The sequence below is a fragment of the Diaphorina citri genome, unplaced genomic scaffold (assembly GCF_000475195.1).
Source record: "Diaphorina citri unplaced genomic scaffold, Diaci psyllid genome assembly version 1.1 scaffold944, whole genome shotgun sequence".
Lineage (NCBI taxonomy): Eukaryota > Metazoa > Arthropoda > Insecta > Hemiptera > Psyllidae > Diaphorina > Diaphorina citri.
In genome coordinates this window covers 22512-39614 of record NW_007378375.1, presented here as the reverse complement: position 1 = coordinate 39614, position 17103 = coordinate 22512, and the positions used below count along the sequence as shown (strand labels likewise).

Genomic DNA, 17103 nt, shown 5'->3' with positions numbered 1-17103 from the left:
AAATTCTTAACGTGGAGCCATGCAAAAGCGTGATGAAGTTACTAACTTTTTTTCATCACGAATAAATATGACGAGCTTAAATATGATGATGATTATGATGATGATGATGATGATGATGATGATGATGATGATGATGATGATGATGATGATGATGATGAGGAATATTACACAGTTTAAGAGTTTGTGTTACCAACTCCTACTTTTAAGGTATGGAGCTCCGTGACCGTAACTTTGGTGCGGAGAACTAGCAGTCCGTTCGCAGGAACTGGTGGATATGGTGGCTCCGTCCATTTTAAGATTGGTTATCTTATTTCTCATGATTTATCCATAAATGTAATTAGTTAACCATTGCGTATTATACTAGAAGGTTATTAACTCTTTATCACTCATGGTAACTATGATAATGACTTCTAAAAGACTTAGTTATTTTACATCAGCTCATACTTCACTTAATACATAGGTCTTAAATTCATATACGATTTATTGTGGCTAGTAGAAGAAACTTCTAATTGTCTTCACTTCTATATAGGTGTACTTGAGTACTAATACGATAGATCCAAGCACTCTGTTCGGACAATGCATACTAATACTTAAGTCATTTAACTATTCGATCTACTGTATTTATCTAAAATTTACGTGCGTATCCGATCGTTATTCATATCAATGCCTTGGCCATATTTTTGTACAGTGCAGTATCCGGGTATGTGTAGTGATGACTCATTTATGACAGCTCATGCCGAGTATGTTACGACTCCGTAGGCAGATGTCTGACAGGCTAATGTCTGAACAGACTGACTTCGCGTCCAGTAGTGTCTGACAGTCTTGCAGAATTGTACGACTTGCAGTCTGTAGAAAGCACAGGTCCACAGGCGTCTTCCAGACTGTCTGATATTGGATAGTAGGCGTCTGCTTGTGAATTCTTAAAGCAGACAGTCCTGCCGAGACATTATTATAGTCTATATTATTTACAACAGTCTGCCAGAGCTGGAAGGACGAATAGTTCTTATGCAACTTGTTCGCATCCTAGAGTAGGCCACTCACCGCTCGTCTCGTATGGTTCGTTGAAAGAGGTTATGAATGAATGACATAGCGACAGTTTATTTTTCTTAGTAGTCAGATCTCTACAATGTAAAACGAACAATGTGTTGTACACACATTCTAAGGAACTTCCTAACTAACTGCTACAGTGATTACATCTCCGTCTGCGGTCTAATAGAAGACACACATTAAGAGCCCGAGGGAAGTCACAGGGTGTAAGAGTGACCATACACCCAATCCATCCGCCCCCTAAGGATTTGTCGTGGAGAGAAGACGTGAATTCCCACGGGGTGCCTGACTCCCGGCAGTGTGAGATGGTCGGCACCAAATTTAAAGGAGGTTATTGTTTTATCAACTGATTTTGCCTATAAAGGTGGGTAAAGGGCTAAAACTTTTAAACCTGGCTAACGTTATGAAAGTAATGATCGTATCGAGGCGATATGACATCATTATCTTTCATTTTTTTTTGAATTGAACTTTATAAAGTAGTTTAAAGTTCAACAAGCCATTTCAAACGTTGTGTGAGCGCCGGGGGTCGTAACAGGGCAGCTTGCGTAAGTTTTTCTTTTTATTGAAGAGGAATGTGTCTTGTATATTTTTCTTACCGAGCCTGAGAAGGCACGAAAGCGGGTCCCTCCGGAGCGTTGATATCATTGGTCTCAACGCCGAATAGTGTGGTGCGTTGCATTATGGGTGAACGAGTAATATTCAGCGTTAGTAAGGTGGCGCCTATCCTTAGGGCATACCGTGGAATGTAATCTCTCCTTGTGTCCTGTCTTCTCCTCCCAATCTACTTTAAACCTGGGCGCCCAGGTGTCAGAGTACCATTGAGAGACAATTAATTCCTCGCGCCATCGCGAGGCGGGGCGGTTCAGTTCTTTCAAACTGGCGCGATGATCTCTATAATATGCGCTGTCCCTTTCATCGGCAAAAGTCCAAGATTAAATCTCTACACATGTCTCACTCACTATAATAATAATTTGCATACTTGCATATCACTTAATCACTCAATCAATATTTCCTTGATGAGAAAAGTCACCTGATAAGTCAGTCTAGGATTGAGGGGCATGGACCCCCCAATCTTCTCCCTCGCCTTCGCATTCAATGTGCAAAATGACGGATATGGAGATCTTAACTTGTTATCACAAAATCTGAGACTGAGTTAGTCACTCATAAGGTGACTGTAATCTTGTCTCATTATTATTTATTATTATTACCATTGAGAGACGATTGAGTGGGTGAGATATGTGGGACGAAGTAAATATCTGCTAAAAGCACATTAGATGCGATGCAGCTCTTTTTCGGTTTTATAGAAAGTTATACTCTGACATCTGGTCTCTCATTGAATTTTATTTAATCCATGATCGAATCCATTAGTTTATGTAATGATGCTAATATAACCATTGAGTTTGGTCCCAATGTATTCCGTACGTAAGTATAACGGGCATGAGGGCACCGGGACAATATACAACAACGAACAACAACACGAAGCAAAAGTTTACGAGCCTCAACTGATAATCCAGTAAAAGGGAGGCACGTAGGTTATAAAACGAATGGTTCCAACAGCAACAAACTTTCCGTCCTGTATAATTATTACAAGAGCCGCAAAGTATTAACGAACAGTCTAATGTATCACCCAACAAAGAGAGATCATACGCCCCACAGAAATGTATGGATTAGGGCCTAGCATTGACACGGCGTTCTGTCAGTAACAGGACAGTTATTCAGATGTTCAACCGTGACGACAAAAAGAACCATCAAGTCCCTAACTAAAGAGCCAAACAGGATAATGTTAGAAAGGTGAAAGAAGGGTCGAGGGAAGTGGTGCAAAGTTGGTTCAAAAACACGAACTGACCAACGGAAGAATCCAAAGTAATTGTCGCAAACGACTAACTTTTCGCATTTAAGAACCAAAACCCACCGTTTTATTGAAAGCAAGGAAAAAACCGTTCATATAGAACGACAAAGTGAACCCGGTACGATACGGTTCGTGCACACGACCCTAGGTGAGCTTCCAGACTGGGAGCAAAGAAATCCCAAAACGTCAGACCACTCGTAAAAAGAATAAACGAAGCCATAGAGAGAAGCAACCGACAAAGCAGGTAGGTGACTGTTACTCTAACTACCGCCGGAAAACTCAGTGAATCCTAATGCGAGCGAGTGCAATTTTTAAAAAAAAAAAAAAAAAAAAACATTGTCACGGGAAACAACATATGAGACACGGAACTCTGGGATATCAACTACGGGTGTTCTTCTTTTCTCTCCACAGTACAAACCTCCTCAGGTGGACTATGATCCCAAAGTGGGTTTCACGTTTAAACACGTCACCATGTTCGATGAAGCTGAATACTATTGTAAGGCTCCTGACACAAAACAGTCGTTTAAACTGAAAATTACCGAACGTAAGTATTTACCTTAAAGGAAGAATAAAAATGAGAAGAGACCGCACTGAGCTCATTTGCTGAAGGAATTTTAATTATGTTAAGCATAAATGCTTGTCACAAATGTCGTTCCCTGCTTAATGCACTAAGCAAAATTTTTTTATGACTTGACTTGGACTTGAACCACCAACCTCCAGATCCGAAGTCCACCGCGCTAACCACTACACCACTGAGGTTGGTTCATTTGCTGAAGCCGACAAATTCCTCTTTGGAGTTGGTGCTGCCACCACTGACTCCACGTCAGTGACTCCACTTTCCAAGGAGTTTCCGTATCCCTGACTCCACTTTTATCTCTTTGTTTTGGCTTCAAAAATCATTTTGACTTCCATCTAGGAAATACATGATTGAATACATTTACATTCACACCTAACAATATCGTGGCCTGTCAACATAGGTGGTTCTTGCCTAAATTTTTGGGGGGACTTGATTTTGAAGGTACACCTTCAAAATTTTGATTTAGCTTTATGTAAAAAATCTGGTGTGAACATCACACGACTTTCCTTATCCTATTGAATGATGCTTATTTGAGTATTATTTTACCCTAACTTTTACCATATCTCTAACCGTTTAGTCGGTAAAGCTGAAAACCGCCAAAAAACGGTCCAAATCTGTCCAAAAGCGGTCAAAATACCGCCAAGCGCAGCACCTATCTTAACTAAACTGTTGATTTCCTGTTGCATCCTTGTCACATTTGTGAACTACATTAAAAGTTAAAACTACTTCTTGCCAATGAGGGCCGAAAGCTAGAAACAGCTGTACAGGACTTCCTAACCCGTAAATAGTCCATCACAGGGATTTCCAACTTCCATGTGTATGCGGGCCACATGCTACCTCTGCAGGTAGTTCGCGGGCCACATACATAGGCTAGGAGACTTCTATCCAGGATTTTCTTGAAGGCGGGGGTGGACGCTCTACATTTTTAAAGTCCACCATAGTAAAAAAGCAAAAAATGAAGCCTCAAGAGGCCCATCCAAAAACCTTCGCGGGGCACAAAAATGGTCTGGCGGGCCACATGTGGCCCGCGGGGCGCTAGTTGGGGAACGCTGGTCTATCATATATGACGGTTTTTCTCAATGTGTAATTTGTATAAAAAGATTGATAATAATACAGCTTTGTTTTTCAGAAAACCGATTCTCGAGTGAAGCACATACAAGCAGAACCAGAGAAAGAAGGTGACGAGACTAGGCTGACGACTCAATTGATAATAGAGAATGTCACCTATGCTGATAGCGGGGATTACGCTTGTACTCTGCTAGGCGTGTTGGAGGGAAGTCTAAGTCGGGATAATCGAACAATTAATGTTATAAGTAAGTTGATATGAAAGAAAAAAGGAATTTTTAATATTGTGTTTAGCATACTTAAAATGCTCGTCTCAAATATCACGCCCCAATTAGGTATTACACCGAGATAAATTTTATGACTTGGACTCGAATCACCAACCTCGAGATCCAAAGTTCCACGCGTTGACTACTGCATCACTGAGGTTGGTAAGTTGATATCATTGATTCAGTTTCCAAAGGGAAACCTTTTTTTCCGTTTCTAAAAGAAAAATACACCTTTTTTACTTTTCTTGTTTCATTTTGGTCCATTGTTTTAGGTGCCAACGAAAGCTATCTCGATCTGATCACCAACTCAGCCCATCAGACAATCACCAAACTAGAAGATTATCAAGAAGTTCATTGGGTGGCGGAGTGGAATGGATCGCCAGAACCTACTCTAACCTGGTAAGTAAACAAGAGCCAGACCTGTTAGATTGAACGCATCTGCCTTGTAAGAGCCAGGTCGCAGGTTCGATTCTTATCCGGGGTGGATTTTATCCTGATGGGATAATGTTTGTTCTCGAAACGGCTGGCTTTTTCCTATCCTGTCTTCCTTCTCTCATTGTACTAAATTTATCCCAGGTTCACTCCGCATGGTACCGCTATAAACAAAACCGAAGATGGTAAAAAATACAAGCTAGACGTAGACAAGGGCAAAATCACACTATACATCCGTCAACTTAAACTGGAAGACTCAGGCAACTACACTCTCAAAGCGTTCACGGATCGAAATGAACGCGTCCTCAACTTTACCCTACATGTCGAGAGTAGACCTCAAGTGAGCCTGGTCCCGCTAATGACTTACTACAGTGTGGACGAAGTGTACGAGATGGTGTGTTCTGTCCGTGGCTACCCAGTGCCAAAAGTGACTTGGTCGTTTCAGAAGTGTGACAATGTCCGGCGCTGTGATGTGGGATTTACGGATATTCCGGTAAGCATTTTCATTGGAGTTTAATTTTGGCCCGTTCCCTCTTGTCGCACGGAAAGAAAGTCGTGCGTAGTGGGAACACTCTGATGTTGACATTGCCTACAAAGACATTTGTGTCGTTCGTTAAATTACGAGGTTTTGTATTTAGTCTTTTGGGGTGCAATAGCCCTACATACTGGACTCCGAATTAATTTCGTGAGAAAAGATCCCCATTTCAATGTAATGTAATGTACCTCGTCTTAGAAATAAACTATTTCAATTCACTTTCAGGGAGACCAAGCCACTTTATCCGAGAATATCACGAATGGCATCCTGTCCAAATATAAGTGGACTGCTTCAACTACTGGTATATTGAGATGTAGAGCTTGTAACACCATATCCTATCTGAACAAATATAAATGCAATGAGTCCACCACTGAGGTTCTGGTAACAGGTAGGTAAAACCTATTACCCACTGGAAATATTTGTTTCCCCAACCGAAAACATTTGTTGATCAAGACTTATATCGGGAACACTCTCATTTAAATTACATTGCCTACAAGGACATTTTGTGTCGTTTGGAAAAAAATCGTGTCGTTTGTAGTGGCAACACTCTCATTTCAGTCATATTTCCTACAAGGACATTTTATGTCGTTCGGAGAAAAATCATGTCTGATGTAGTAGGAACACGCATTTAAATTAAATTTCCTACAGGATGTTCGGGAAAAAATCGGATGAAAATCACGACAAGTGTTAACGGGCCTTTAGGTACTTTTGTACATCTGAGATACTAGGGCTCCTTTTTATCTAATCATCAAGCGCGCCGGGAGGCGCGCGAACGTCAAGAGTTCGCAGCACCGCCCGGCCTATATTAACACGAAACAGAATTTCAGCGTTTGATTGACGTCTTTTTTTTATATCAGTACTTTTTTGTGGAGGGTAACTCTTGACGTTAATTTTTTAACACGAAGTGTTTTTTTGTGGGGGGGATTGAATTTACAAGAAATTAAATACCTACTCAATTTTTTTACAATGGCCCCAACCATGCTATTTTGCCGTTTCCACAGATGTCGAAAAAGGCTTATTGAATTTACAAGAAATTAAATACCTACTCAATTTTTTTACAATGGCCCCAACCATGCTATTTTGCCGTTTCCTTTTCACCCGATTCAATTAATCACGCCTACAGCCCGTTCTACAAATGGTGGGAAGGTGATTAAGGTTTCTTTTTTTCTTTTTTTCTTTTCACCCGATTCAATTAATCACGCCTACAGCCCGTTCTACAAATGGTGGGAAGGTGATTAAGGTGTCTTTTTTTTTTTCTTTTCACCCGATTCAATTAATCACGCCTACAGCCCGTTCTACAAATGGTGGGAAGGTGATTAAGGTGTCTCCAGAAAGGTCTTGTCGAGGAGAAGTGCCTTTTCTGGGTTTCATCTTCTTAGCACTAAAGGGAGACCCGCTAGGGAGGAAAAAGTGACTTTTAGGGGAAAATTTCAAACTTTTCGATCGAGTTGATTAATAAAGAAGTTTTGTGCATCTAAAAATCAAATGTCTTAGTGGCCGAGCGGTTGGGTGTGTGTATTTTTACTCCTCTACTGTGATGATAAGTGTGCCAAATGTCTTAGTGGCCGAGCGGTTGGGGGTGTGTATTTTTACTACTCTACTGTGATGATAAGTGTGATGGGTGGGGGTTCGAATCCCAGCGAGGTCATTTTTTTTACATAATTTTATCATTTAAAAATGTTTTATGAATAGCCATAATAATTACTTTTTTCATAATTTTATAGTTAAAAATTACCTATTTCATAATCTTATAGTTAAAATTTATGAAAAAGGTTTAAAATGCAATTTTTAGGTAGGTATATAGGATACCGTTCTAATGAAAAAGTTCAAACAGTCGTGGGTTGCTTAAATAGGACGCGGGTTCGATTCCCGCTCGGGACATATTTTATCTTATCGGAATGGCTGGCTTTATCCCATCCTGTATTTCCCTTAGCAGTTACAGTTCCCTCTATCAGACCCCTGGAAGAAAAAAAAAAAAAAAACACCAAACCAAAGAGGAGAATTAGTAGAAATGTTCATGATAATACCCATGACTCCCCTAAACTTGTCCTTCTTCAGCACCAAACCAAAGAGGAGAATTAGTAGAAATGTTCATGATAATACCCATGACTCCCCTAAACTTGTCCTTCTTCAGGATAAAATCCGCCTTGAACGGGAATCGGACCCGCGGCCTAGCGCTTAAAAAACAGACTCGTTACCAACCAAGCTAACGAGGCTGATGAAAAAAAAAAAAGAAGAAGAAGTAATGAAAGAAGGAAGGAAGACAGGATAGGAGAAAGACAGCCTTGATTTCCGAGAATTTAAGTTACGAAGAAGAAGTAATGAAAGAAGGAAGGAAGACAGGATAGGAGAAAGACAGCCTTGATTTCCGAGAATTTAAAGTTACTGGCCAATTTAAAGTTGTTTTTTACTTTCCTTATCCTATAGGAAGGAAAGTAATGTAATCATACCTAAACATACATACCTAAAATACATACCTAAACATACTTTAGACTGGGAAACATGGAATTTGGGAAAGTCAAGCATATTGTTTATTTTAATTTTTTATTTTTGTTGTGATCAGATATCATTATTACATATATCATTATCTACAATGATGATCAGTGGCGTAGCGTCCATATAAGGCGTGTATGGCGGCCATACACTCGAAATTTCACTCAAATACCCTTAAATATTGACTTTAAATAATTAATGTATTTCGCTGAGCACGTCAGATAGGTAATTATTTTCTTCGTAGGTACTAGGTACATACCTACATACAAAAGATGAGTGTTTCACAGCCGTTTTTATTTAGTGCTTTTGTACCAGTGAAACAACTGCTACAATAGTGCCGTAGCATGCCCAATTGCCTGGGTTAATAATAGAACCCATAAATGGGATGTATTGTGTCTAGGATAGTCTAAGCTTGAAAAATAGAAGAAGAAAAAAATAGGTAGGTATATCTTTCGAATTTTTTCTTTCTATTTTTCAAGCTTAGCCTAACCTAAAGCTTAGCCCTGTGTATAACTTCTACCTTAATCTCTCACCTATTTTCTCTGGAGATTTTCTCAATTGAAATCGCCTTTGAAAGAGGAATATACTGGTTCAATTCCCAAGTGAGTCAAAACTTTGATATACATATCACGTATTAACTACCTATTTAGGAGCGTGGTAGCGCTCCGCCCCGCCAAGTCAAGAAAGTTTGACCGCTTCATGAATTATATTTATTATCAACCTATTATAGACTCTTTCTTTTGATATTATGCTGAGGCGCTGAGCACGTCAGATAATTATTTTCTTCGTAGGTACTAGGTACATACCTACATACAAAAGATGAGTGTTTCACAGCCGTTTTTATTTGGTGCTTTTGTACCAATGAAACAACTGCTACAATAGTGCCGTAGCATGCCCAATTGCCTGGGTTAATAATAGAACCCATAAATGGGATTTATTGTGTCTAGGATAGTCTAAGCTTGAAAAATAGAAGAAGAAAAAAATAGGTAGGTATATCTTTCGATTTTTTTCTTTCTATTTTTCAAGCTTAGCCTAACCTAAAGCTTAGCCCTCTGTATAACTTCTAATACCTTAATCTCTCACCTATTTTCTCTGGAGATTTTCTCAATTGAAATCGCCTTTGAAAGAGGAATATACTGGTTCAATTCCCAAGTGAGTCAAAACTCTGATATACATATCATGTATTAACTACCTATTAAGGAGCGCGGTAGCGCTCCGCCCCGCCAAGTCAAGAAAGTTTGACCGCTTCATGAATTATATTTATTATCAACCTATTATAGACTCTGAAATCCGAGTTGATATATAGGTACCTACCTAAATACTGAATATGCTTACTTCTGAATAACCGAACTCTCTCCCATGATGCCAAGGTGGGTTCCCTATCCAAGTCTTCCTCTCTTTGCATGTCCCTCTGGTCTTTTGTTAACCACTTAAATAACCTTCATGTTAGTGTTTAATCCACTAACAAACAGGGAGACTCCCTGTTTAACAACTCCCTGACTAACTCCCTGTTTAAGTCTAGCCGGGGGACTTTAAACAGGGAGTATATCAGCCTGAATTTCCTTGCTAAAGAAATAGCAAAGGTTGAGTGCAAAACAAAAAGCAACGCTTTCTATAAATAATTACTATGCGTGCAGATATGTTTTATAGGTACCAGAATTTTTATACGCATGTCTGGTAGAAGAAGAAGAGGAGGAGGAGTTTAGACCGCGAGAGTTAAGGGACTTTTCAGTCCTATGCTGGCAGTATAAACAAGGTATCAAATGTGAAATTTTCTTCGTTCCCTCCGACTTAGAACATCTGACTTTAGAACAGGGCACCAATGACGAGGTACAAAGGCTGGGATTGAACCCATAGCATCCTGTTTATCAGGCGAGCGTCTTGACCAAGGCAGATAAACCATGCGTCGAAAGGAATTAGACTAATACTTGGGGTCACACTCCAAGGCCAGCCAATCTTTATGAGGTAGACCTGACAAGCGGACCTGATCAGGTGTGACTGTCAGGTCTACCTGATAGTATGTGTGCTTATCAGGTATCAGGTAGACCTGACAGGTGGACTTGATTAGGTGTATCTGTCAGGTCTACCTGATAGTGTGTGTTCATCAGGTATCGGGTAGACCTGACAGGCGGACCTTTTCAGCCGTATCTGTCAGGTCTACCTGGTAGTATATGTACTTATCAGGTATCAGGCGGACCTGATCAGGTGTGACTGTCAAGTCTACCAGATAGTGAGTGGCTGGCCTAAATTAATTTCAATCCTAAATTAATTTCAATCGAATGAAGCATTCTAATTAGTTCAATCTTCATCTCCAATCTAAAATCAAAAACCCTCATCCACTTACCAGGTAACCTGGGCTGCTCGTTGCCATTTTTCTCGGGCGTTGGGAGGCCATTTCCCGGCTGGGATATCATAGGGTGAAGTTCCATATCTTCTCCGGAGATATCTTTGGGTTTTAGATAACCATCATCTCGTTCTTCACCACCAGTGGAGACGGCCATCATGTTCTGGATATCTGGAGAGCTTAGCATGGAGAGATAGTCATGGCCTTGTCGTAGTGCCTCGTCATTCAGCCGTTGATACACTTCGTTCAGATTGAGATAATGCTGAAACAGATAAATTCGTTCACATATTAGGGTCAAGTGGGTCGGAAATCCGCTCGGGCGGGAATCGAACCCACAACCTAGCGCTTACAGGGCAGACGTGCTACCCTCCAAGCTAACTAGGCTGATGGCTATAGAATAGAATATACCTTGTTTATCCTGCCAGAATGAGACTGAAAAGTCCCTTTACTCCCGGAGTCTAAACAAGGTGGCGTAGCGGTCGTTGATCCTCGGTGGCGTAGCGGTCAAACCGCAAGTCTGGTAGGCAGGAGGGCGCAGGTTCGAAAGAATCCAAATATAACTTTTTAGCTCAAATGTTTTATCAAGTTCACTAGGCTGGCTAATATTTTTTCCCTCCTTCTACATATTAAGTTCTTGATTTTTCTTCCAATTTGTTCTTAATGCCCTCCAGGTATCGAATTCACTCAAGAGGAAACAAAATATTCCTACCAGGTTAAGCTCAGAATGTCCAAAGTTACCTCTACTCTGTCTGGTACCTACCGGTGTGAAGCTAGCCGTATGAACACAGGAGAATTGGAAAGCAAATCGTGCACTATGAGCGTTCAAAGTAAGTTTCCTCTGTTTTGGAAATAGGTGCCCAGAAATTACGGAAGTGAGAACTTACACACATACTCTGATTATGTCGAGAGAAAATTGAGATACCTACCTACCTATTTGTTTTAAGCAGGGCAGGGCTTGGCTGGGCTTTATTTTTTTTTCCGTTTTTCAAGTCCGTCTTAGCCCTGTGTACATTGTACAACCACCACCTGAATAATCAATCCCAACATATGATTGGCCAAAATTTACTTCAGTCTGACTTGAAGTTGAGAAATTTCGTTCATAAATGGGGGTGTTTTGAAAAAAAATGCATGCTAAGGTCTTATCGTCCGAAATCGGAGAGAGAAGGAAGACAGGATAGGAGAAAGCCAGCCGTTCCGCGAACGACCATTATCCGTTCAGAATAAAATCCACCCCGTTCGGGAATCCAACCCGCGGCCTATCGCTTACAAGGCAGACGCGCTAACAACCAAGTTAACTAGGCTGGCCCATCCTATGAAACAAAAATTCTTACTCCAGTATAATTCAAATGAATTGCTTAATTTCAGGTCATGCACGGAGATTTAGCAGCCCGAAATATCCTCCTGGCTGATGACAAAATTGTGAAAATCTGTGACTTCGGATTATCCAAGAGTGTGTACAGGAATTCCAACTATCACAAACAAGGAGACGTAAGTACCTACATACGCCACTCGTAAAATTTGTAGCCAAAACCAAATGTCAGCCCAAAGCAATCACCCTAGTTAGGGCTGATTGAGAGGCTGCCAAAAAACGCCGACCTCGTCTGTACACGGGAAAAGATGAAGACGAAGGAAAAAAAAAGAAGAAGAAGAGTCTGGTACCTACTGGTGTGAAGCTAGCCGTATGAACACAGGAAAATTGGAAAGCAAATCGTGCACTATGAGCGTTCAAAGTAAGTTTCCTCTGTTTTGGAAATAGCTGCCCAGAAATTACGGAAGTGAGAACTTACACACATACTCTGATTATGTCGAGAGAAAATTGAGATAGGTACCTACCTATTGGTTTTAAGCAGGGCTTGGCTGGGCTTTATTTTTTTCCGTTTTTCAAGTCTGCCCTAGCCCTGTGTACAACCACCACGCGAATAATCAATTCCAACATATGATTGGCCAAAAATTTACTTCAGTCTGACTTGAAGTCGAGAAATTTTGTTCATAAATGAGGGCGTTAAAAAATGCATTACAGCTACTAACAATATTTTCTATATTAAAAAAAAAAAAAAAAAAACATAAGTTTACCCCCGTTTTTATTTTTTCGAAACAATATAACACCTGCCAAATTAAACCCAATAAGTGTTTTACCACCGTTTTTATTTTTTCGTAACAATGTAACACCTGCCACATTAGACTCATGTGGTCTGTGCCGTAGCATGCCCATCCCGTAGTATGTCCCTCACTCCCTCATCATTTTCTTTATCATTTTATTTCAAGTTCTGGCGGCACCAAGTTTCAAACCCGGAAACAATATGAACGGTTCAACCATAAAGTCCACGACTGGGAAGGCAGTAGAGTTGAAATGTTTTGTTCAGGGCACACCCAAACCAAAAATCATCTGGTATAAGGTAAGCCAAATCCTCTTACAGGTTTAAAATACTTTCCTTCCTATAGGATTAGGGGGGAAAAAAATAAGCTAAGGCTTCTATATGGAATTAAGGAGCGCGGTAGCACTCCGCCCCGCCAAGTCAAGAAAGTTTGACCGCGCTACTAGAGAAATATTTTACGTTGCTATTATCTTACAATTGTATTTATTATCATCCCATCAAATATACGAGCCTTTGTTACATACGCCACTCGTAAAATTTGTAGCCAAAACCAAATGTCAGTCCAAAGCAATCACCCTAGTTAGGGCTGATTGAGAGGCTGCCAAAAAACGCCGACCTACACGGGAAAAGATGAAGACGAAGGAAAAAAAAAAAAGAAGAAGAAGAGGAGGAGGAGTTTAGACCGCGAGAGTTAAGGGACTTTTCAGTCCTATGCTGGCAGTATAAACAAGGTTTGCCGTTTCCACAGATGTCGAAAAAGGCTTCTCATTCGAAATGGTAGGACGACCGAGCGATGTATATGTAGGTGATGAGGTCACACTATCTTGTGGAGCCAGCAAGTACCACTACAGCCCCAATGTTAGTCTTAAGCTGGAAACTCCCGGAGGCCTTGTGAATTTACCCGTGAAAAACCCCCCTCATCCAGGTAAGACTCTATTATTTACCTACAGCTTAATTAGTTTGGTTGGTAGCGCGTGTGCCTTGTAAGCGCTAGGCCGTTGGTTCGATTCCCGCTCGGGGCGGATTTTATCCTGAACGGATAATGTTCGTTCGCGGAACGGCTGGCTTTCTCCCATCCTGTCTCCCTTCTCTCTTCGATTCCGGCACGATAATACCTTAGCAGCTACTGTTCCCTCTATCAAACCTCTTTAAAAAATATTCTATTATTATTAAAATGTATTTTCCTAAAAAAAAAGTTCAAGTTCACTCTTCTTCTTCTTCTTCTTCTTCTTCTTCTTCTTCTTCGCAATAATACTCACCTAACCGAACTCTCTCCCATGATGCCAAGGTGGGTTCCCTATCCAAGTCTTCCTCTCTTTGCATGTCCCTCTGGTTAAGCGAAGGCTTCTATATGGAATTAAGGAGCGCGGTAGCACTCCGCCCCGCCAAGTCAAGAATGTTTGACCGCGCTACTAGAGAAATATTTTACGTTGCTATTATCTTACAATTGTATTTATTATCATCCCATCAAATATACGAGCCTTTGTTTAGGCCAGGCACTCACTATCAGGTAGACCTGACAGGTGCACCTGTTCAGGTCCGCTTGTCAGGTCTACCTGATAGTAAGTGGCTGGCCTTAGACTGCTGGGAATTGACTTAAAAAAAATCTTTTCTTTCTTTCTTTTTAAACCTATTCGGGCAGGATAAGCAAGGTGTATTCTGTGTGATTTCAGAACGATAAACCCGTTCATATTAATGAAGACTCTCGTATACAGCTACTCAAAGAGGGCCAGGAACTTTATATTAAATACGGGGCCATTGAGGATGAAGGCAAATACATGTGTGTGGCAACCAATAGGGTTTCTGAAATCAAAGCTTCCGTGGTAGTAGAATTTATGGGTAAGTTTTATTTTATTTTTAATAATAATAATAGACTGTGAGTGGAAGGAAACTACTAGGCGAGGTTAACGCCGGAGGCGTTCTCTACCATCTAACCCTTAGAGCTCCATTATTCTGTGGTCAAATTCTCAAATAAATGAGGATAAAATTCCATGCCTCGGCTGGGATAGAACCCACGCCCTCCTGTTTACCAGGCGAGCGTCTTGACCACTACGCCACCGAGGCAGTTATTTTTCTGAGTAATAGTTGTTTCCAATGAAACAACTATTACTTGTGGTCTGACTAGAGAGACAAACATGGCTAGAGACCATCACCCCGAAAAGAAAAAAAATCTTTCTTTTTTCTGCTATCATCATTCGGCTACAGCTGAAGCCGCTACAACAACAACAACAACAACAACTTGTGGTCTGTGTCGTACCATGCTTATCCCGTAGTATGCCTCTCTTCAGATGGTATTTATTAAGCTCCCTTTCAAGTGCATTTCTTATTAAGCTCCTTTTCAATTTCAAGTGCATTTCGGTCTGTTGTTTCATATCTACTTGGATCTGTGTATGTTAATTATCTTACACGGATAGAAATACATAATTTTATTGATCAATGTACTTTACCCTATTTGCCTATTTTCAGACAAGAGCGTCGTTACGCATGATTTTTTCATGGTTCTGGGACTTCTCATTCTTCTTTTGATTTTCTGTGCATTCTTCATTTACAAAATACGAAAAACGTCCAAGGTAAGCAAGTGAAATCTGTAGCAACTTTGAACTTTTTAAGATGTCTCTCCTACTCTGGGAATGGAACCAAATACCTTCTGTTGCCATACTCCTAACAGAGTAGTTATTCTCCTCTTCTGAAGCTCGTTTTCCCCTCTTTTGGTGTGATAGCGCCTGTACTAAACTATGGTAAATCCAAGAAGGCGCGCCATCATCGTTGTTTCCGTTTCCAAGAAGAAGATCCGTAGAAACTTAACCCATATTTTAGGGCTATTTAGCCTCTACACCTAAGCCTGAGGTTGGGCTTTTTGTGTATGGGAGTTTGGATAATTAAAAACTCCTTTTTGGATAGTTAAAAATTCTCCCGTTACTGAAATCTCTCATTAAGTCATTGGTGAAATCCACCATTAATATTAATACCTCCGCGTTTTCCCGTGTTCAGACGGGGTCGGCGTTTTTCGTCAGCCTCTCAATCAGCCCTAGATAGGGTGATTGTTTTGGACTGACATTTGGTTTTGCCTACGAAAATTTTACGTGTGGATGCCCTTCGCACTCAACCTTAGGTATTTCTTTAGCAAGGGAAATTTCAGGCTGGTATCCTCCCTGTTTAAAGTCCCCCAGCCAGACTAAGCTGGTCCACTCCCTGTTTAAAGTATTCCAGCCAGACTAAGCTGGTCCACTTCCTGTTTAAAGTCCCCTAGCCAGACTAAGCTGGTCCACTCCCTGTTTAAAGTATTCCAGCCAGACTAAGCTGGTCCACTCCCTGTTTAATGTCCTCCAACCCCCAGATAAAGTGCTTAATATGTAACTGTGACATTCAAATTTCCAGGGAAGCAGCTTGGCTCAGGGGCCTTCGGTGTGGTGATGGAAGCCAAGGCTGACGGCATTCTAGAGAGGGGAGAATTCACAACTGTCGCCGTCAAGATGGTAAAGAAGAACGATATCGATAGGACATTCCAGAAGGCCCTCATGTCAGAGCTGAAGATCATGTCCCATCTAGGCAAACATTTGAACATTGTCAACTTGTTGGGAGCATGCACGGATAATATTAAAAATGGTGAGTTGAACTTCATTTGAGATTCACCAATTCCAAACATATGGCCAAAATTTGTTACAGTCTGACTTGAGAGTATTAGTAAAGGGAACTGTAACTGCTAAGGTCTTATCGTCCCTAAATTGAAGAGAGAATGAAGACATGATAGGAGAAAGCCAGCCGTTCCGAGAACGAGCATTATCCGTTCCGGGTGTGAATCGAACCCGCAGCCTAGCGCTGACAAGGCAGACGTGCACTTACAGATCCCTCTATCATCATCATCATTGTTTAACAGCCATAAGGCTGGATTGGTGCAGTACGCCATGTTTCCCTGTCTTCTGCCTTCCTCTTGAGATCATAGTAGGTTGTGACGCTCATATCCTCCATTATTTGTTTGATGCTATGGGAGTTTGGATAATTAAAAAATCCTTTTTGGATAATTAAAAACTCCTTTTTGGATAGTTAAAAATTCTCCCGTTACTGAAATCTCTCATTAAGTCATTGGTGAAATCCACCATTAATATTAATACCTATTCTTACCTCCTTTTCTCTCGTTTATTCTCAGAAATATAAAGCTCTCAAGTCGGATTTTGAACGAGGCAATGTTGAAAATTTAAATCCGGAAATGGGAGTTTCGGAACAAGCAGATCTCTTACCGTACGACAAAAAGAGGTGGGAATTTCCCTGGGACAAGCTCACGTTTGGTAAGAACAATATGGAAATACCTTATTTGTCCTGTTCCCCTCTTCTTCTTCTTCTTCTTCTTCTTCTTCTTCTTCTTCTTCTTCTTCTTCTTCTTCTTCTTCTTCTTCTTCTT

The 17103-nt window shown here is 40.7% G+C and overlaps 1 protein-coding gene and 1 long non-coding RNA gene across 2 annotated transcripts in view; one reads left to right on the top strand and one right to left on the bottom strand.

The window, feature by feature from the left end:
- The window catches only part of LOC103513240 (vascular endothelial growth factor receptor 1), a 40904-nt gene that overhangs the window by 16003 nt on the left and 7798 nt on the right, over positions 1-17103 (top strand). The window contains exons 4-12 of the mRNA XM_026826496.1: positions 4603-4786; positions 5077-5203; positions 5381-5729; positions 5997-6159; positions 11268-11435; positions 12874-13004; positions 14378-14543; positions 15171-15274; positions 16061-16310. Coding sequence (XP_026682297.1) covers positions 4603-4786; positions 5077-5203; positions 5381-5729; positions 5997-6159; positions 11268-11435; positions 12874-13004; positions 14378-14543; positions 15171-15274; positions 16061-16310 — 1642 coding nt within the window. The remainder of the gene's footprint in view (positions 1-4602; positions 4787-5076; positions 5204-5380; positions 5730-5996; positions 6160-11267; positions 11436-12873; positions 13005-14377; positions 14544-15170; positions 15275-16060; positions 16311-17103) is intronic.
- On the bottom strand, positions 10625-11147 carry LOC113469069. The gene is made up of 2 exons (XR_003392605.1): positions 11017-11147; positions 10625-10870 (listed from the first exon to the last, which is right to left on the bottom strand). It is a non-coding gene; the product is annotated as an uncharacterized LOC113469069 (long non-coding RNA).